The sequence below is a fragment of the Schistocerca cancellata genome, chromosome 7, assembly GCF_023864275.1.
Source record: "Schistocerca cancellata isolate TAMUIC-IGC-003103 chromosome 7, iqSchCanc2.1, whole genome shotgun sequence".
In the NCBI taxonomy this organism is placed as follows: Eukaryota; Metazoa; Arthropoda; class Insecta; order Orthoptera; family Acrididae; genus Schistocerca; species Schistocerca cancellata.
Genome location: NC_064632.1, coordinates 260332263 through 260354030, shown reverse-complemented (window position 1 = coordinate 260354030; position 21768 = coordinate 260332263). Strand labels below are relative to the sequence as shown.

Here is a 21768-nt window from a genome sequence, read left to right as displayed (position 1 = left end):
ACACACCGTTGGGTGGCTTGCGGAGTATAAATGTAGATGTAGATGTAGAAGCTTAGCACGGATTAAAAAATCACAATGTTAATCGTAGACGCCCCCTATAGCTAAATTACTGCCCTACGTGCATTTTCTCACTGCTGTCTACAGGCAGTCCTATGAAACTACTCTGTTTCGTGAAAGGTTATTATACGTGAATTTTCCGGTTTGAAAAATAATTTGCCATTAGTGAGATGTTTTCATCTGAAGCACCGGTAGATTCCATTTGCATGTTCAGAAGGGGCGGCCATCTGTCAGGTGCCGTATGTCCAGCAACGAGTACGGTACTTCCCCTACCGCTCCCATGCACCGCAGTAAAAGGAAAAAAGAACAGGTCATCGTTCACTTTTTCTCAGCGAAAACAAATTGGTACATTGTGTAGAGACCAACGTGTTAAGTGTTACTGACGTTCTAAGAGCAAAATAAATTCTAGCTTCTGTGTGAGAATACTACGCCATGCCGAAAACAGCTAGTTCAAAGTCTACTCATATAAGGCAGTGGCTGCAAGATTTTCTGCATTGTACAACAGATGGGAAAATTATTTTCTGCCAAGCATGAAACAAGGAGGTTAGTTGATGTTTTTCTTAGACTTCTTATTTTCCTGTCACTTAGGATTCTTTTTTTATCGCTATCCTTTAGTAATACGAAATACTTCTTTATATGCGATTCTAAACTGCATTTCCCTTTTCTCTCGTATTAGCTTTAGTGTGTTAAGAAATCTCACTTAACTCAGCATGCAGATGGAATCGCACATAAAGCTAATGTTGAACGAAAGTCAAAATTGAAGCAAACTCTTTTAACCAATAAATCTGGTGAATCCTCCAAAAAAAAACAAGTTCTGCAGTGATTTGTGTCATGCACTTGTGGCAGCAAACATCCCCTTTCAGAAACTAGAAAACCCTATTTTCAGAGGTTTTCTTGAGAACTACTGCCATCAGTCTAGAGTCAACTTTACGTAAGAATAATGTGGATTCTGCTTAAAATTCTGCATTGCACAGAATCTGAGATGATGTTGGAGAATCCTGTATACCGATTTCTGTGGATGAAGCTACTGACAGTCTTGACCATTACATTGCAAACCTGATTATTGGTAAGCTAGATCCAGATGCTTTATCCAGGGCTCATTTGATTTACTCAAAACAGCTTGCAAAAACTAACCAACAAACGATAGCACAGTTTGTGAACAATGGGCTTAAGGTGCTATACCCAAACGGAGTGGATGAGAATAAGGTGCTTCTGGCCATCACTGATGCTGCTGCATATATGATAGCAGCGTTTCAACTATTAAAAGTATTCTACCCATTGATGCTGCACCTAACTTGTGTAGTGCATGGGATCATCTGCATAGCAGAGCAAGTAAGGCTACAATTTCCTAAAGTAAATAAACTAATATCTATGGTGAAAAAGTTTTTGTTAAGGCACCATCAAGAATACAGGCATTCAAAGAACAGCTTCCAGATGTCCCATTGCCACCAGAGCCTGTTGTCACCCGCTGGGGCACGTGGCTGATAGCAGCAGAATACTATGGTACGCATCTCTTGGCTGTCCAGAAGGTGGTTGAAAATATACTGGAGGATGCTGCATCCGTAACTGCAGCAATGGAGTTACTCAAATATTTTTCTTTAAAACGGGACTTATTTTACATTAGGGCCCACTACACATTTGTGGCAAGAATAATTTCACAATTAGAAGGCTCAGGGAGACCTATCTACGACAATATTTCTTTGCTTGAAGAAGTCAAAATGAAAGTTAATGAAGTGCCAGGTGAAGTAGGGGAAAAAGTACGGGCAAAAATGCAAACGGTTTTGCAGAAGAACACTGGCCTGAAGGAGTTGTGTGCAGCTGCCGACATACTTAGTTGAAAATCCAGCACTCCTGACTGCAGCATTCCTGTCCAACATGTGCCGAAAATGAAGTACGCCCCTGTCACGTCTGTTGATGTAGAACGTTCTTTTTCAGCGTATAAATTGATTCTGACTGACGAGCGCCACAGTTTTTCACTAGAAAACCTAGAAAAGATTTTTGGTTATTTATTGTGAAGCCAACTATGGTCAGAATATGTGAAACTACGAATGTATTAATTAAACCATTGCCACATCTTTTTTACGGAGATCTTTATCTTACAGGAACTCAAAAATATTTGGAGTTATGTTCAACATTAATGTTGTAGATTGCTGTGCTCTGTAACTGTGCAAATATTCATTCTCCTTGTTTTAATGACTAATAAGATGTTCATACTGTCAACACTGTGTATTTTAATTTATTTTTATTTTCTTAGCATCATTTTTATTAGAGCCTATTTTAGGTTTTATATAGCCTAAATGAACTACTGAAGGAGCCTATTTTAGGTGCCTAAAACACACTTTTTTACGACCTAAAAATCCGTGGTCTACTCATTAGGCACCAGAGATTTTTTATGATGACATTGATTGCACTGCATCTCTTGGAACATTTGAACATGTCTTACTTGCTGAAGCTTGAAAACTCACTCTCTTGCATGAGAATTGACTTCAGAATCAAGTATGCCGTCATGATAGAGTTTAATGAGATTCAAAATTTTGTTGGTGCTGTACTAAATATTTTGAGCAGGAACTTGGAGGCTTTTTCACTGACTTCAGAAATGTGGATGTTGTATGTCCAAACCTCGTCCAGATATACCCAAATATCAGTTTACCACTTGATTCTAACCCATTTTTGTCTCAGTTGGTGAAATGGTTTGTTTACTGAAGTGTCACACATCATCGCTGGCTGAGTGCAGCTGAGTACATGCGCCGCTTCCTTACTCCCTCAGTCCTACTGCTTCTCCCCTTTCTACCACTCCCCTCAGCTTGCAGTTAGTGCTGCCACCACTTCTTGATGCTAGCCTAGCAGCTTCCAACGAGAGGCAGGGAGGCTTGAGGAGTGATTTTTTTAAATATGATTCTTAGAGAGTGTAGATGCAGCGGCCGGAGATGGCGGTAAAGTGTGCATGAGTTGTGTCTGAGTGATTATATGAATATGTGTGTGCTCTCATTTTCTGACAAAAGCTATGGCTGAAAATTTAGGTGTGAGAGTGTGATCATTTTTTCTATGTGCCTGTCTGTGGCTTAGCAATTGTCTTTGTGGTGAGTTGCTACCTATCCTTATCATTATTGATTCTCAGAGTATTTGAACAAATTATCTGTTGCATGGTTTGATCACTGTGGTCTCATTTCATCAACATGCAGTCTATGGCTCATGAATGGCTGGCCACACGAGTGGATTTCCATAACAGGCCAAAACCGGAGGCCGTTTCTGCAGGTATCGATAATGGAGCGGGCCTGCTGATCTGAAGTTATTCAGTTCCCACTAATGTGCAGGAAATGTCTGCCGGATCTAGTCTCACTGATCTGCCTGCAGTATGGGTCTGTTTGTGTGTGGCATAATGCAGTGGATTTTCATAGTTCATCCATGGACCCATGACTGCGGTGCTCCTCAGCAGGCCAGACACCATGGGCGATGGATTTCAGCAATTGACTGTCTCACCATAAGTATGTTGTAAAGCGTGGTGTTTTATAGATATTTTATTTGTGCTTATACATTTTGGCCCTTCAAAAGTAGTTTATATTTTAGAAAGTATGGACAATAAGAAGAAAATAATTGTGGCAGTTTGTACGCTACGTACTCGTACATTTCTCGAAAGAAAAATCACACAGTGTCTGTAAAATAATACGAGGTGTGATTGGAAAGTTTTAAGAATGGATCCGCTAATGCTTACTGGTTTGCCGGGCAGGTACAGGGAGGGTAGGGAGTGAGTCATTGCCTTGTCCTTGAACGCCCTCTGACCAGAAACTGCGTTTCCTTTATTCAGTTCATTGAGGCAGCTGGTTGAGTGCGGGTCTTTTAGGGCTTGTTGGTGGATTCTGTCTGCGTGAAAATGGACATAAAAATGGAGCAACGACACTGTGTGAAATTTTGTTTTAAAACTGGGAAATCATCTTCTGAGACTTACAAACTATTAAAAACAGCTTTTGGAGATAATTGTATAAGCCAGTCAAATGTTTTTGACTGGTTCCACAGATTTAAAAATGGCCGCAAATCATTTGAAGATGAGCCATGGTCCAGCTGTCCTTCCACCTCAAAAATGAATGAAAATGTTGTGAAAGTTCACAACTTAGTGTGCTCTGATTGTAGACTTACAATTAGGGAGATGGCTGATGACCTTGATTTAAGTTTCTGTGCAGTTAAGTTAATTTTAAGTGAAGATCTGAACATGATTCTAGTGTCCGCAAAATTCATTCCAAAAGTGTTGTCAAGTGACCAGAGACAATACCGACTTGAAGTGAAGTGTGCCAAGAACTGACTAATTCGGCTGACAATGACCCAGATTTGTTAAATAGGGTAATTACAGGTGATGAATTGTGGGTCTATGTATATGATCCTGAAACCAAAGTGCAGTCTTCGCAGTGGAAGACTCCAGGTTCACCACAACCAAAATGCACGGAGAAGTTGGTCGAAGGTGAAGACAATGTGGTTGATTTTTTTCCAATTCTACCCATACTGTGCATCATGAATTTACCTCTGGAGGATAGACAATCAACCAGGAATACTACAGATGTATCCTTGAGCGTTGGCACGAAAAGGTGCAGAAGAAAAGGCCCGCATTGTGGAAAGACAGGAGTTGGGTGATACACCATGACAATGCTCCGGCTCATCGTGTCTTCACCATCGTTGAATTTTTGACAAAGTTCAAAATTCCTGTGCTTCCACAAACGCCATATTCCCCCGATTTGGGCCCTGCGGACTTAAACGTGTTTCCTAAACTGAAATTTTCACTGAATGGGAAGCAATTTGACTTGATTGAAGACGTCCAGGCAAATACGGAGAGCGTCCTTAACACACTTCAGGAAAAAATTTCCAGGAATGTTTCCAAAAGTGGAAACACCATTGGAGTCGGTATGTTCTGTCAGAAGGGGACTATTTTGAAGGAGATGCATCACAGTAACATGTAAGTACCACCATTGTAAATTACAAGCCCATTCTTAAAACTTTCCAATCACACCTCATATATGTATAACACAGTAGGTAATAACTGATAATAATCAGCATAGTAGATCCAACCTTTTATTGGCGGTCACCTTTCAAGTGGCCTACTTTTTTCTTAGGTTATTTCTGAAATCAGTGGAGGTATTTTAAATCAATCTTGCAACTCCCAAGGACATAAGTATTTTTGTCACCTACGGTGTTTCGTTTTATCGAAATAAAATAACATCAGTGGTCTTAATGAAACACACATACCATTTGACTTGCTTTCTCTATTCATTAGAAAATATGTTGATGTTAGTATTTTTACTCACATCAGGAAATGCCATCTTCTTCCAAGTTCTTTCCAGATGTATCCTCGTTTGCACTGTTGTTTCTTGTACCATAGCTGCAAAGACAGGTTGTGAACTTACATCTTAATTTACCCTTGAGATCTCAAAATCTGTCAGGGAAAAATACTAAAACTTTTCTGGATATCAGAGAATTTCATTTGGGGAAGCCTGTGATGACCCTGGATAACTTTACCTTCAGCAGCTTGTATATGGTCTTGTTTGTGACAATACTAAATTTATGTAAATTGAAGCTGGAGGTGGAGGAACTAATATCTGCTGCATCGGGACATTACGCGGAATCGGCCGCAACGAGTGTAAATGTGTGCCAGACCGGTACTCAACCCGGGATCTCCTGTTTACTAGGCAGTTGCATTAACCATAGCATCATACTGTTTATCACAAATGCACAGACTCTCTCTGCGGGCTCCCCAACTGACTCACATTCCCAACCCAATGCCACCTATCCATGGTGCCCATCCATGCCCTCCATGCTGACTAATTTTAAATTCCCACTAGAGGCACGAATGAAATGTGCACCCGCACTGAAGATTGTGGATTCATTCCCCATCGAGGCAAATCAATAAAATGAATGTGTGGTGTCTGTTCCTTCGGACTACAGATTGGAAGGGGGGGGGGGGGGGATTTTTGTGCCCAAATTGAAAATAAATGTTTATGACAAATATTTTCTCGTTGCCATTATGATGTCTACAATAATATGTGTGGTTTCCTGTTGTGAAGTATGCTTTTACCTTATACCAGATGGAAACTCCACTGCTTCCAGCTGTTCTTCCCCTAAAGCTATTTTTACTATGGAAAAGATCAGGCTGTTTACTCTGGACATAATCTGGTTTATTGGCCAGACCTCAACTCAAACTCAGTTTACAACTCAGATTATAACAGTCGTGTCTGGGTTTGTTGGGGTTGGATTTTTATGTTCGATTTATTGCTGGAGCATTGTGCAGTGGCAAAAGACACCCATTTCATAAGTTTGTCATCGCTCCGTGTCTGTGGCACTGTGTCTGGTGTCATGGAGCTGCTCCCTAGCAACAAACATGTCCTCTGATAGACTTCTGTCGCCAGGCTCTTCTCTTTTCTTCATTCTACTTTCTTGGGTTTGTTAACAAAACCCATGGAACTCTGCCGTGGAGGAGCTCCATTGTGCCACACACAACGCTGCACTCTTGAGTGACTACTTGCAGTGATTGAAATTCATCAAAAGGGTATCTTTCTCTGCTGTACGGCACCCCAGGAGCATCTCAAACATAAAAATCCAACCACAACAAACCGAGAATCATGTTAATACCTTAACTAACGATAATAATGATGCTTAAACTTAGCTGAATGCCAGTTGCGAGTGATTACTCAATTATACTAACTGCCAAGAGCACTGTTGTTTCACAAAACACCGAAATATTAACCAATGTATCTGTACCCTTACGTATAGCATGATCATTGCAACATTATGGTGGCCATTAGGTCCTTTCCTGTTAGTACTGCCTAAGCCGTGAATGGCAGGAAGTAGTGACAGTGTAGAGGAAGTGAATGAATGCAAATGTTACACTTGACCAACAATTGAAATGCTAGTGTTTGTGTAGAACAAGTCAAACAAGTACAAAACCATATGATGAGAGACACCTAAGTGGCATCACTACAGTGGCTGTAGTACTAAATAATAATAATAATAATAATAATAGTAATAGTAATAAAAATACAGTAATAATAATTACTGCTGCTGCTGCTGCTGCTGCTACTACTACTACTACTACTACAGAACATATTTCAGAGATCAGTGTGATTTGATATACATTTTTTCGTTAGCCAAAACAAGTCTAAGAAAGTTATCAAAGACCTGGGGGGTGTGGTTAAATGGCTGGGATTGATATGCTAAAGAGTGGGGCAGCTGATAATAAGGTGTTGGATCAGATGTGGAGAAACAAGAGACATGGAACGTTAAACTGGAGTGACAACATGTAAAAATCTGTAAGATGTGACAGAAATCTTTCAACTCAGTTGAGTGTAAAAAGGTGCAACATACATGAGTAAAAGTTGGCGAGGAGATGAAAGGGGTACCTTAAATGAAACCAAATGAAAAGTGTGGATGTAAGGTTATTTTGGAAATCACTTCCGTGTATTGTGTATTGCCCACTAAGTATTCAAAGCTTTTGGAGTCAAACTATGGATCCAAATGTCAGGTATTCAGTTATCGGTAGGTCCTAACAGTTTTTGTCACTTTCACATTTTTCATGTTTTACAATGATTGTTGATATGGAAAATGCAAAATTGAACCATCATTTGAAGTTCCTTTTGATTTGTGGCATGCTGTCCTGTAAATGGCTGGTAGTTAGTACAAAAGTCAAAGGAAAGAAAGGACAACCCCCCCCCCCCCCCCCCCCCCCCGCTCCCTCCCCCAAGGACTGCTAGTAAATTGCTGCAGTGTTCATCAACCTTTGGGCTGAAGACAGCTTCACCCAGTTTAATTGTTATTTATTTATTTTTAATTCTGTAGAGCAAATGACAGTTAATGGAAATAGAAAACCTACGGGATATAAAAGACTTAATTGTTGGAATGATCTGTTTGTCAGTTACTAACATTTAAGTGGTGTTTTCAGTGGCAATGCTTGCAGCCCCTTGTTTGAAACGTAAATTGGTTCTAATATCAAATTTTGCTAATTAGTTAGGTGCTGGCTCCGTGAATCATAATTGCGATCTCTTGCTATTGTGTGAAACAAGTAACTTTTATAATTATAGTATATTTTCTCAGCAGACAATATAGCAAATGTAGACCATTTAAATGACAGTCGACTTGAAGAGAACCAGTTTTAATTTGCAGCAGGAGAATATTTACTTTTTCAAGTGTTGAAGTTTCTTCAGTGGGCTGGATTACCCTGCAAAAGCGTACTTGCAAAGTTTCAAGAATTAGTATTGAGAAATATTGGGATATGCATTAGCATCCTAAGTATTGTTCCTAGGGGGGGGGGTCATAAAGACAAAATCAGACTAAGTATAGAATAACAGAGGCATTTAAGCAGTTATTTCCCCGACACTACAAGCACAAATAGAATGGAAAAAAGTGTGGTGCAGTGGGAAGTACCCTGTTCTGTGCTCTTCAGTGTTTTGTAGGACATGAATGTAGATTTAGGTGTATGATGTGCACTAAAAACCACATAAACATGGAGCAGCTCTCTAAACCGTGGCAGTAACATTTAAACAGTCAGTCACAGCTCAAGTTTCAAGATGGACGGCAATGGTCGCTGCTCCAAAAAAAAAAAAAATTGGCACAATATTGTCGGCAGGTGAAGATAGTCATGCGTGTGTACATAAATATGCTGGTAAGACTCCATGGGCTTGTTTCATAATTGCTGGGTCTTGCTGGTGATGTGTGAGGAGGGAGGCTGCAAAAAAAATGTACCCAAGTATCTTATTTTGACAGATGTGTTTGTCATGCATGCATATTTTCCCAGTACCTTCGACAGGGAGGTAAGGAGTGGGATGGTCTGTAATTATCATAATGTCTTACTACCTTTCTTGTAAAGGGATCTGACTATAGCATATGTCAATCTGTATGGAAATATCCCCTGTAACAGTGATATATTGCTTCTGTGACTGAATACGTTATGTGTAGTGTACTCGAAGAACGGAATTTTAGTACTTGAGATATTGTTAGTTTAAGGGGTTTAGTTAAGTTTTTAATTTCTTGTGCTATCTGTGGAGAAATTATGATATCCTTGAACATCAAAACCAAGAGATGTGATCACAGTGAAATTTATTCCACTGATTAGGGTCGCCACACTACACGAGTAATTAGCATTACAGACCTGTACATACACTGTGACTGTGGAAATTAGAGTTGGAGTAGAGCCACCATGTGCTGCAGTCTGAGCCACTAGACATTGTGACATGGAATCAAAGAGCACTTGAATACGCTGCTGGGGAATCCTCTGCCACGCGAATTGTAGTTGTGTCCACAAAGCATCAACTTTGCCAGCAAGAGGACCTAAATGTAGAGTTACCAACAGATCATATCAGGGATATGATCAGTGGATAAAATGTCAGATGAACGGACAGGCCAGGAAAGCAATGGTACCCATCATTCTTCGAAGAAAGCTTGCACGTACCTCGCCACAAGCGGCCGGATGTTGTCTTGCTGAAATTGTTCGATGTGCTGCCCAAAAATACATTCTGTCCAATTGCGTTCACAGTGTCATTGTCAAACGTGTATGCGACCATCACTGTAGGACAAGTTGAAGTGGGACTCGTCTGGAAACGCTACATTTTGCCACTCAGCATCCCAGTGTCAGTGTTAACATACCCATTGCAGCATTGTTGGCTTCAGGTCAATGGGAGCTGACACAATGATGTGGATGACAAAGAGACCAACCCGCAGAAGACGGCCTCGAACTGTCGATGAAGACATGTCTATACCCCTTGCAGGCCTCCGACTTCGTGCCAACACTGTGGACGAAGTTGTTCTGTCTGTTAAGGCCAAGTGGACAAGATGGAGGTCATCTCGCGCTGTGGTCACATGTACCCTATCGGTGCTATGTATGGCCCCCCCGTCACTTCACCCAATTCCACATACAAATCACTGTTCAGCATGCCCTGTACGAGCTGCGGTGTCATGGAACAATAGTCCCCCCCTCCCCCGGAGACCGACCATTCAAGTAAAAATGGTTATAGCTCCTTGACAGTAATTCAACCTTGCAGACTAACCATGGGGCTCAAAGCATCCCTGGACCCCTGCCTTATTTCACTGTTGGGACATAAACACGACTAGAAATAGGAAACAGTGTGAAACAAGACTTATCCAACCAAATTAATTTCTTCCATTGCTACATAGTCTAGGTTTTATGGCTTCAGCACTACGTTTTCCTGTTACGAATACATGCATCACTGATAAATGGTTATGGAATTCCAACTCTCCCTAAAATTTCCTGCTTCTGGAGCTCCCTTTGTGTTTTATTGCTGACAGGGTTCACAAGTGTGACATTCTGTCCTGCAGTGATTTTTTCAACTGTCATCCTCTTATTTTTCATCAATTCTCTTTAGTGACTGTCAGTTATGATCAATGAACACACACTTTCGTCTGTGTTGTGACTTAGCTGATGATGTTTTCCCTGTATGCAGTATAAATCTTAGATTCAGTGCCTCGGGAAATACAAACACTTCGGTTGCCTTGCATATGGAAGCATGCATGCAAAGCACCAACAATTTGCCCTTTTTAGAATTCACTAAACTCTGACATGATTCGCTCTCAGCTACACAGAACAGTGTTCTGATCATGTGTGACACTTGCGATATGTCGAGAACGTTGCACAGGTGCCGTCTGTAGCTGTATACAACAGTGCAACCTGCAGGCTTGGCTACCATCTGCATTTATGTTCAAGAATGTTTTTCTTTTAACTATTGCCCATATCAGTTTTATTTTGTTTATTGATTTCAGACATTATACAGAGGATTTTAATTTTTTTATTCCTATTCCATAAGACAGATCAATTGTTCTTCTCATTTTGTCTTAACAATTTCAATTAATTTTCTTTTCCTTGCACGTGGTATTTTGATTCCATATGTAATCCAGGGCATGTTGATGTCTTATTAGTAGCATATTTTACTCTTTATGGGGCAGCTTTAAAGACTGATAGAGACCCACTATAAACGCATTAAATTTGAGATTGATGTCTATCACACCTAGTCACATTCCTTGAATGATGTACACAACAGAAAGAAAGTGAATAATAGTGCCAGAAAATAATGTAACATAATTTGTATTTTAGGTGTATATGTTTGTAAACCAGAAGTCTGTGCTTGGTATTCTTGTTGCTGAACCAAAGAAAGAAGCATATAAAATGATCTCCATAGAAGGTGTTGACTGTTGCTCTGCAGAAATGTACCCAGTTTGGTGTGGTGTCAGCCACATTTGGACAGCTCCCAACCATCGCCGCAAAAAGGTTGCCACACGTCTAGTGGACTGTATGAGGTAATTATTGTAAATACTTGCATGTAGAACTTCGAATCAAGTCCTCTAAAACTTTTAAGTAAGTCCATATCTTCTTTGAACCTGATAATACTTCAGATAAATAGTACGGTCATTGTCTAGCTTTCCAGTTGTGATATGGCCTATATTTAGTTCCAGATTTGCTGAAATTTGATTTTGTGGAACATCAGTATGCTAATTTTGTGGTGGTTATGGACTTTTAAAGTATTTGCTACTAATTTTCTTATTATTACCTTAGAGAATTTGGTGACTGATTTTGTCATGTTGTACAGATTATCTCTGGTATTGCATCATTTGGTCAAGACATATAGTGGTTTATTGTATTCAGTGGGCTGTGACTATTTAAATATTTTGTGGTAATTTTTAAGTAACCTCATTTGTGAAAAGATTGCAGTTTGTATGGCAATGAACATAGCAGGGGGAAGGGGGTGGGGCAATGGAACATCCATGATGGATTAACAACAAAATAGGAAGAATAAATTACTACTCACCACATAGAGGAAGCATTAAGTTGCAGGCAGGCACAATAAAAAAGAACGCTGGAAATATTTCAACTTTCAGGCACAGTCCTTCAGAAGTAAAAAAAACGGTCACACATTCACACAAGTCACTCTCGTAGTACACATGGCCACTAAGGCCTGATTGGTGTTCTTAGTGCCAAGATATAGTGAATGTGAGTTGTTCTTGTGTGAATCTGTGTGTTTTTTCTACTTCTGAGGAAGGACTTTGTCTGAAAAATGAAATATTTCTAGCATTATTTTTCATTGTGCCTTTCTGCCACTAAACATAACCTCTGTGTGGTAAGTAGCAATTTATCCTTTCCATTTCGTTGCTGGGGACATTAGCACACATGAGATCTGTTAAAAACATTCCATTTGTAATTTCGCACAAATGGTTTGTTGGAGCAAAATGCGGTTGGCATCTGTGCACAAGCCTGTGTTTAATGTGTAACTGCCAGAAGTTTAATTTCTGTATGTCTGTTAGTTATTGTACAGTGATGTACAGTAGAGTCCTGTTAATCCAAACTAATTGGGACAGGACCTTGTTCGGATTACTGATTTGTTCGGTTTAGCCGGAATTACGGTGACGAGTTTCTAGAATGAAGTATACCAAGCAGATAAGTAGGTACTCCATGGTAACAGATGGGAACAAGTGTGGGAACAATGGCTCACTCTCACTCATTGCCCTTGTTGTGCATTGTTGAGACCTTTGTAGTGTCTGAGGACAGTGCACTGCCAGTTGGCTCGCAAAGTGCCTGGTTATGTTAGTTATCGATCAGTGGCACGCATAACAGTTGTATTGTATTTGTTCAGATGCAGTGGTGTACATATTTTCATCATGAGTAAACAGAAGCATACAACATTAACTATCAAAGAAAAACTGAATGCTTCGAAGCAGATAGACAATGGTGAGAATGTATCTAAACTGGCAACGGAACTAGGTGTTGGTAAACCAACCATTTGGGATTGGAAGAAGAACCGAGTGAAGCTTGAACAGTCCTGTGCAATGTCTTCGGGAAAACCACTCTAAATTCGGCAGACTTTGAAACAGTTCCAGTACGGTAAAGTGGGTGAAGCTCTTTTCCTTTGGTTTACACCGGAAAGAGAAAGGGAACTCCTTTGAGTGGAGCGCTGGTTCAGGAGAAGGCTGTTTACCTGAACAAGTTAATGAATGGTGACGAGTCTTTTAGTGCAAGTACTAGTTGATTGGACAGATTCAAAAAACGTCACGGAATCTGTCAGCTAACAATTACTGGAGAGAAGCTTTCTTCTGACTGTGATGCAGCAAAGGAATACTTGGGTGAGTTTGAAAAAATAAGAGAGGTAAAGTAGTCTCCCCAACTCCCCAACAAATTTATAACGCTGACGAGACTGGCCTTAAATTTAGGGCATTGCCAACAAGAAGCCTGGCATCAAAAGCAGAAGACCATGCTCCTGGTTTTAAAATGTGCAAAGATCGTGTGACTTTATTAGCGTACAAAAGCGCTAATGGTAATCACAAGCTGCCTGTAATGCTGATCGGCAAATCTGTTAGGCCCAGAGCTTTTAAAAACAGCAACATGAAGTCCATGCCCGTATATTATCGCAGTGAGAAAAAAGCTTGGATGGATGGTAAGCTGTTCAAAGAATAGTTTCACAGCCAGTTTGTTCCCTCTGTTCGACGGTTTTCTAAGGAATGTCATTTGTCTCCCCGTGTAGTCCTTTTGATTGATAATGCGCCATCTCACACCAGCACTAAGGAATTATGTGCTGGAGAAATTGTGGTGAAGTTTTTGCCACCAAATGCTACACCACTTCTACACTGGGTGGACCAGGGCGTACTGCAAACATTAAAACTGATTTACAGGAAACAGTTTTTAAGAATGCTGATCCAAGATGATGGCATTCCTGTAATGGGCAAAATATAAAAAGACCAATGTGAAGGATGTTGTTTATTGGGCTGCTGAGGCATGGCAAAATATTTCAGAAAATCCTGGAGAAAACTATGGACATCCCTTGAATTTCAGGACAACCTAGCTGAAAATAAAAAGGAAAATCTATTACAAATGATACAAAAAATCCCTGGATGTGAAGAAGCTAGTGAAGCATACATAGATTAGTGGATGGCATAGGATGGGGCACGTGTGGAGAATATTACTGATGCTGATTTAGTTGCTGCTGTGACTCAAGACGAGAAAGAAGTGGACTACTGTGACTAAAGTGACAATGAGCCTGAAAGCGACAAAGAAGAGTTGGTGCAACACAATGAGACAGCAGAAGCCCTTGACTTCGTGCGGCATTATTTGGAGCAGCAGCCCACTGCTACACCTGCTGATTTGATTTTTGTGAGATGATGGCGCAACTATGCATCATATAACAGACTGTCTTCATTATGCCAAAAACAGTGACTGAGTTTTTGTCATCTAAAAGTAGGGGTAAAATGTCCGCTGTATTTTAGTAAGTTTAACAGCTTTTCTTTCATTGTTATGCATTGTTTAAACCTAATGTTTTCTTGCCAGTTTTACTAATACATGTTTTACTATACATTGTAAATTAAAACAGTGTGTATGTACAGCAGTTTACCGCACAGTTTTCCATACTTAGGCTGACATTTATGTTCGGATTACCAGGGTTCGAATTAGCAGGACTCTGCTTTATTAGGTAGAATGTTGTTGCACAGTTTGCAAATTTCGAGAGCACAGAGTTAGAGGCGTGCATTAAATTTTGCATGAAACTAAAGAAAACCTTTACAGGCACACCAAATAGTACAGGAAGCCTACAATGGTGAATGCTTAAGCAATACGTGGTGTTACAAATGGTTCACATGGTTTAAAAAGGGCCACACGGAAGTTAAAGATAACTATTATTCAGGATGCCTTTCGACATCTGCCGACGACGCTCATGTCAGGTACATCAACAAAATTGTGCATGACAATCAAAGACTGACTGACTGAGAGATTGCAGAAGAATGTAACATTTCGGTTGGATCATGTCGTGAAATCCTGACACAGCATCTTGAAATGCATCGTGTTGCCACAAAGTTTGTGCAACAGCTCACGAGTCCAGATCAGAAAGACCTTCACCTCGCAATCTGTGAAGAGCTTTTGGATCCTGCAAATGAGAATGAGACATTCCTTAAGAGAATCATAACTGATGGTGAGACTTGTGTCTATGGTTATGATGTTAAGATCAAGGTTCAACCTTTTCCATGGGTCTGGGAAGGGTCTCAAAGACCAAGAAAAGCTCACCAGGTCAGGTCAAATGTCAATGCCATGTTGATAGTTTTCTTTGACTTTGACGGATTAGTTCAGCACAAGTTCGTGCCACAGTTAATCAGTGGTACTATCAGGACTTGTTGCGACGCCTTCGAGAAAATGCGAGAAGGAAATGGCCTGAAATGTGGCGAGACAATTCGTGCCACTTGCATCACAACAATGCATCCACAAATTCCTCCCTGTTGGTGCGTGACTATGGCACAAAAAATGAAATCACTGTGCTGCCTCATCCTTCGTACTCCTGGTCTGCCTCCCCCCCCCCCCCCCCCCTCCCCAGTTGAAAAGCCCTGTTGAAAGGTCGAACATTTGCTACAATAGACAAGATAAAAGAAAATTCGCAGATGGTACTTCATGCTATCCAACAAGAGGCATACCAAGACTGCTGTAGGAAGTGGAAACGGCATTGGGAGCAGTGTATCAGTTCTGGAGGAGAGTATTTCGAAGGAGACCATGCAAATTTCAGAACTTTTTGAAAACAGACCTCATAGTTTGTATTTACCAGTTCATTGTGTGATTATAATGTAAGTTAAATGTTTATTTGACACTACAATAGTGAATCCATAGTCACAGTACAAAAGAAGAAAAAATTTATGTACTGTGACTTTGGCTTCACTATTGTGGTGTCAAATAAATTGTTTTTGTTGATGTTGTGCACATTAATGCACCTCATGTTCAAAAACTTCTTATTTTCATACAGAAATGGTCGATTTAATTTTTAAATTTATTAGTCTAAATACATTTAAATAAGTGAGTGGACATTTTCATTCCTGGTACTTACTTCTGCATAGTAAAGCAACAAATGGAACCTTGGAAAATCCAGTGAGGCAGCCAAAGTAGCCAGAGACATGGTCATGTGTGAGAGTTGTGCTTGCATTGAATGTGTGTACATTGTCTACTCTATAAGAAGGCTTTTTTGTTGAAAGCTTACATGTTTAGCAGTCTTTTTGTTACACCTGCCTGCATCTCAACATGTCCTCTATATGGCGAGTAGCGATCTATCCTCATAATATTATCATAAAGTAACAGATGACTTTTTGGTGCCATATCAGTAGTCACATTGTAATCAAGTCAGATACCCATTGGTGGATATTGTGAAGAAAAATACATATTTCAGAAGCATGCCCTGCAGCAGGGGTCAAGAGCCCCAGGCACTCATACACCACACTGCTTATTTGGTTTCTTCCACTATATATTAGTTCTCCTGCACTTAGAGACAGGAATTTCCTCTGCAATATATACTTGCCTCCAACCAACCTTCTGGACTTGACGTCATTCCCTTTGCTAGAATTTTATTATTTGCTTAATTATTTCAACCCCCCTCCTCCTCCTCCCCCCATATCTCTCTCTCTCTCTCTCTCTCTCTCTCTCTCTCTCTCTCTCTCTCTCTCTCTCTCTCTCTCTCTCTCTCTCTCCCTCCCCCCCCCCCTCCCTCCCCTTTTCTTCATTTTTATATCTCACTCTGTCATTTCTGAACTGAAACTGGCACTTGCTTACCAATTGCCATCTTTGATACTGTACTGTGCTGCCTTTTCCATGTTTTGTTTGCCTTACTCCTCACGAGAATTGGGTCCCATTCAACTTTCAACAGTCGCATTCCTTGCTGAAGGTATATATCACATCTGCAGTATTTTCTATTTTAGTATTTTCATCATCAGTACTAGGAATTTGCCTCCTGAGCTTACACTGTTTGTAGGCCAGTTACTTCATGTTGGTGTAGTTTTCTGTAATTCTTGACAGTGATACATGGAACTAGTTATTTGTTTCTATTCAAATTCACCCTCTTTCAGCCTTAAGGATCCCATTTTAATCATCTTAATTATAAAAATAACTTTGCAAATCCTTCCTTTATTTTATTTCCTGCCTAACTTCCAGTGTGCTTAACATTTAGATATCCAAACTTTTTCATTTCATTACATTGTTTACAAGTTTATTTAAATTGGCATCCTTAAAGTATAATTCAAATGGCTGTTTTAATTGCAGGATGTCATTTGTGTTCGATCACTTCCTGGAAAAAGATGAGTTCGCTTTTTCAGTGCCAACTCTTTCTGGAAAGTCATTCGCAGAGAATTATACTGGAACACCTAACTTCCTTGTCTACTCATGAAACTGAGCAATGATTTAAAAGGAATAGTGTTGCATTGTTTATTTATTGCTTAATAAAATTGTTTAATTATTTGTGACTCTGCATTTATCATATTGTGGTCTTGACTGCTCAGATATTAATAGTAACACTGTTTTTAAGGAGTTAAGCTGCAGTAAGTAGAACTTCATTGTTGCAACATTTATATTTTAATCGTGGGTATTGCAAAGTGAGTACTTCCATTATTTGACTTTTCGTGTGCATTGGTGTCTTCTAGAAGGTATTTCATTACAAACAAATTGTACATCTCTGAATAGACTCCCACTTCCTGTAAATTTCGATCAGTTGACCTTACTAAAATTTTGTGCTACATATTATATTTAAAAAAGTGGATCAAATTACAAACAAAAGTGTACACGAAATAGCCCATGTTGTTTATTTGACTTGTACAAAATGTATTTGTTGCTGAATAAAATGTTTTATGTAATAAATAAGCTATTGTTTTAATTTGGGGATCATCGGAGTGACACACACACACACACACACACACACACACACACACACACACAGAGCTTTTGTATTTATATCTATTAATTTTGTTTCACTAAGTGTAATTTGGAATAAGATAGACTTTTTAGTTCTTTGTTGTCATTAGTTTTTAGTAACTGAAATGATGCATGCATTTGCATACTTATTTTTGAAGAGTTATTTTCCTCACAGCGTCTAGCTGTATCAGCTGAAGCGAAAATGCAAAATAAAACTTTCAGCTTTGTGCAAAATCTTTATGTTTATGATTCTTCTTTATGCATGTTTTCAAAAAATGTTCCGTTATATTATCAAAAGGAAAATTCTCTCAAAACTACAAAAATAGCACAGAATTGCTGGTCAGTGCTTACTATCAGGAAACAATATATCAGTACCTGCCTATAGGCACTCACTAAAATACACACACTATTCTAGCTTTCGGAACTAATAGTTCCTTCCTCACAGATGAGAGGAGGATAGTGTTGGAAAAGTTGAAAATGAAGGGCAGATCTCTGAGTGCAAGGTGAAAGGGAGCCAACTGTAATGAGGACAAAGGGCCTCGTGTCAAAGTTATTCCGTTGGTAAGTTCTGCACCAATTACAGTCTAGCGATGATGACTGAGTGAGAAGTAAAAATGGATTAAGAGGTAGAGAAATGGATAGTGTAATTATAGGGTGTATATGACTCGTCCGTGAAAACTCAGGAATTTTTTAAAATTCCGGGAATTTTGCACCGTTTTTGTTTTCAGTTAAATTTTTGTAATTTGACTGGTCAGAACCGATACCCTAAAAAGGATATTACTGTATCCTGCTACTGCAGCAATAAAACATGAATGAGAGAAAAAACGAAAATAAAACTTAAATTGCAAAGTAAATGTGCCATTGTTGTTGTTGCTATTGTTGTTGTTGTTGTTGCTGCTGCTATTGTTGTTGTTGTTGTTGTTGCTGCTGCTATTGTTGTTGTTGTTGTTGCTGCTGCTATTGTTGTTGTTGTTGTTGCTGCTGCTATTGTTGTTGTCTGTTGCTGCTATTGTTGTTGCTGTTGTCTTCAGTCCTGAGACTGGTTTGATGCACCTCTCCGTGCTACTCTATCCTGTGCAAGCTTCATCATCTCCCAGTACTTACTGCAACCTACATCCTTCTGAATCTGTTTAGTGTATTTATCTCTTGGTCACCCTCTACGATTTTTTACCCTCCACACTGCCCTCCAATGCTAAATTTGTGATGCCTTGATGCCTCAGAAAATGTCCTGACAACCGGTCCCTTCTTCTTGTCAAGTTGTGCCACAAACTCCTCTTCTCCCCAATTCTATTCAATACTTCATCATTTAGTTATGTGATCTACCCATCTAATCTTCAGCATTCTTCTGTAGCATCACATTTCGAAAGCTTCTATTCTCTTCTTGTCAAAACCATTTATCGTCCATGTTTCACTTCCATACATAGCTACACTCCATACAAATACTTTCAGAAACGACTTCCTGACACTTAAATCTACACTCGATATTAACAAATTTTTCTTCTTCAGAAATGCTTTCCTTGTCATTGCCAGCCTACATTTTATATCCCCTCTACTTGGACCATCATCAGTTATTTTGCTCCCCAAATAGCAAAACTCCTTTACTACTTCAAGTGTCTCATTTCCTAATCTAATTCCCTCAGCGTCATCCGACTTAATTCGACTACATTCCATTATCCTCGTTTTGCTTTTGTTGATGTTCATCTTATACCCTCATTTCAAGACACTGTCCATTCCGTTCAGCTGCTCTTCCAAGTCCTTTGCTGTCTCTGACAGAATTACAATGTCATCGGTGAACCTCAAATTTTTTATTTCTTCTCCATGGATTTAATACCTACTCCGAATTTTTCTTTTGTTTCCTTTACTGCTTGCTCAATATACAGATTGAATAAAATCAGGGAGAGGCTACAACCCTGTCTCACTTCCTTCCCAACCACTGCTTCCCTTTCATGCCCCTCGATTCTTATAACTGCCATCTGGTTTCTATACAAATTGTAAATAGCCTTTCACTCCCTGTATTTTACCCCTGCCACCTTCAGAATTTGAAAGAGAGATGTGCCATATGCAGCAACAAAACACTGCTCATACAAGCGTCTGCCAACAGCAAAATATGTCAGAGGCTTTAGGAAGAGTATGCAATGCTTCGTAACAACAACTTGCCTCTGACGAGCGTGATGTCACAACTATTTACATTAGATTCGTTTTAGCAGTTACGAGCGGGTTCATCTGCATGCGCAGTTGAGTAATACCTTCTCCCACTTCTGGCTACAGAAATGTGGCTGTTGGCTGTGTAAGCAGTTGCAGCAAGCAGCTAGGTACTACTGGGAAACATTTTACTGGAGTGCCCAAGCTGCCAGATTTTTGCATGCACAACATGCCCAGATCTAGGAGGGAGGGGCACATTCATATCCAGCGCATGTTAGTCTATTGATTATTCATATGAATATAATAGAGGGAAACATTCCACGTGGGAAAAATATATCTAAAAACAAAGATGATGTGACTTACCAAACGAAAGCACTGGCACGTCGATAGACACATACATACACACAAAATTCTAGCTTTCGCAACCAACGGTTGCTGTCTTTCCGCTTCCAGGATTGGAATGACTCCTTACCCTCTCCCTTAAAGCCCACATCCTTTCGTCTTTCCCTCTCCTTCCGTATTTCCTGACGAAGCAACCGTTGGTTGCGAAAGCTAGAATATTGTGTGTATGTTTGTGTTTGTTTGTGTGTCTGTCGATGTGCCAGCACTTTCGTTTGGTAAGTCACATCATCTTTGTTTTTAGATTATTCATATGACTTTGAAAAGCATCCCTGTCGGCTTTTGAACACATTCAAAGTTGATTTGTGAATGCCTGCATGGTGTACATGATGTCTCTGTCGGTGGAATCCTCGTCGCATGTAGAAACAAACTTTCCTACAGACAGAAGCAGCTATACGAGCTGAGCGGAGTTAAGGCTGAACGGATGAATGCCAACCGCTGTCTGATTGTGTGGTTGACTGGGTTTGTGAATGATGAGCATTGTTATAATTACTAGCAAAATCAATAGATTCAGACTACAGGAGTGGAAATAAGCGAATGAAAGATTACATATTACCTTCTCGATGTATCCAAGAAAATGAAATTTTGACAGAAAATTTTTGGCCAGGTTGCTATACTAGTAAGGGCCAGTTGTACAGTCTCTGGCTAGCAGCTGCTTTAAGTTATATTCAGGAAGAAGGGTGGAAAACGCATTGTACGAACGTGTAACAACGCCTAACCGGAGAATAATCGCGGGATAACTAAACCGGTGATTCTGGTAGAGTTAGTGAAGTTAACCTGCGAATAAACTTTGACATTGGCAGGAATAGTTGCAGAATTAGTGATAACAAGACTGGTTGTTAGAATGAGGAAGGAGAAGAAACAGGGACATCACACAAATTATGAAACAATGACAATTCCAAGTTTGTATAAAAATTTTGTTCTACTACTTTTCTATCTCTTGCTTGAGAAACTGGAGCGTATGAATGAAGTTTGAAACTATCTCCTAACGTAGAGGTTTTTGCTTGTAGTAGGCCTAATAGGCATTTGATATTGGTACTTTGTGAGTTATATTCTGTCACTACAAAGAAGACCGTTTGTGCCAAAACAGTCTCATTTATTTGGTGTGTGTACAATTGTTGCAGTATTAGAAAGGCATATTTTGTTTTATCTAGCAGACAGTGACAAAATAGCCGTAATCAGATTGGGAAACCACGCCAGTCTTGGGTCCTATTTGTATTAACAGCTTTTTCAGTATTAGACAACAGTATTTCAATTTTTCATGTAGCAAAACGTTTGACGAATTTTGATGAGGTAATAGATTCTTTTGCACGCCATGTAAAACTGTAGCAAGATTAGAGAGAAGAAAATTCTAGGAGCTAAGGACTGAAGGAATGTTGTAACGTGGCGGGACACGTCCTTATTTATTATAGTTCAATTCATTTATCTTGGCGGCTTGCGCATGCCCGCCCAGACGCGGGAGATTGCAGCGTTGCCAGTTGCACGCGTCA

At 39.8% G+C, this 21768-nt stretch overlaps 1 protein-coding gene across 2 annotated transcripts in view; it reads left to right on the top strand.

Annotated features, from left to right (window-relative positions):
- LOC126092262 (N-acetyltransferase eco) overlaps positions 1-17686 on the top strand; it is a 96541-nt gene extending 78855 nt beyond the window's left edge. For both annotated transcript variants that reach the window (XM_049907777.1, XM_049907776.1), the window contains exons 6-7: positions 11138-11340; positions 17093-17686. In XM_049907777.1, coding sequence (XP_049763734.1) covers positions 11138-11340; positions 17093-17216 — 327 coding nt within the window. In that variant the 3' untranslated portion in view covers positions 17217-17686. The remainder of the gene's footprint in view (positions 1-11137; positions 11341-17092) is intronic.
- Positions 17687-21768: the final 4082 nt, after the last annotated feature.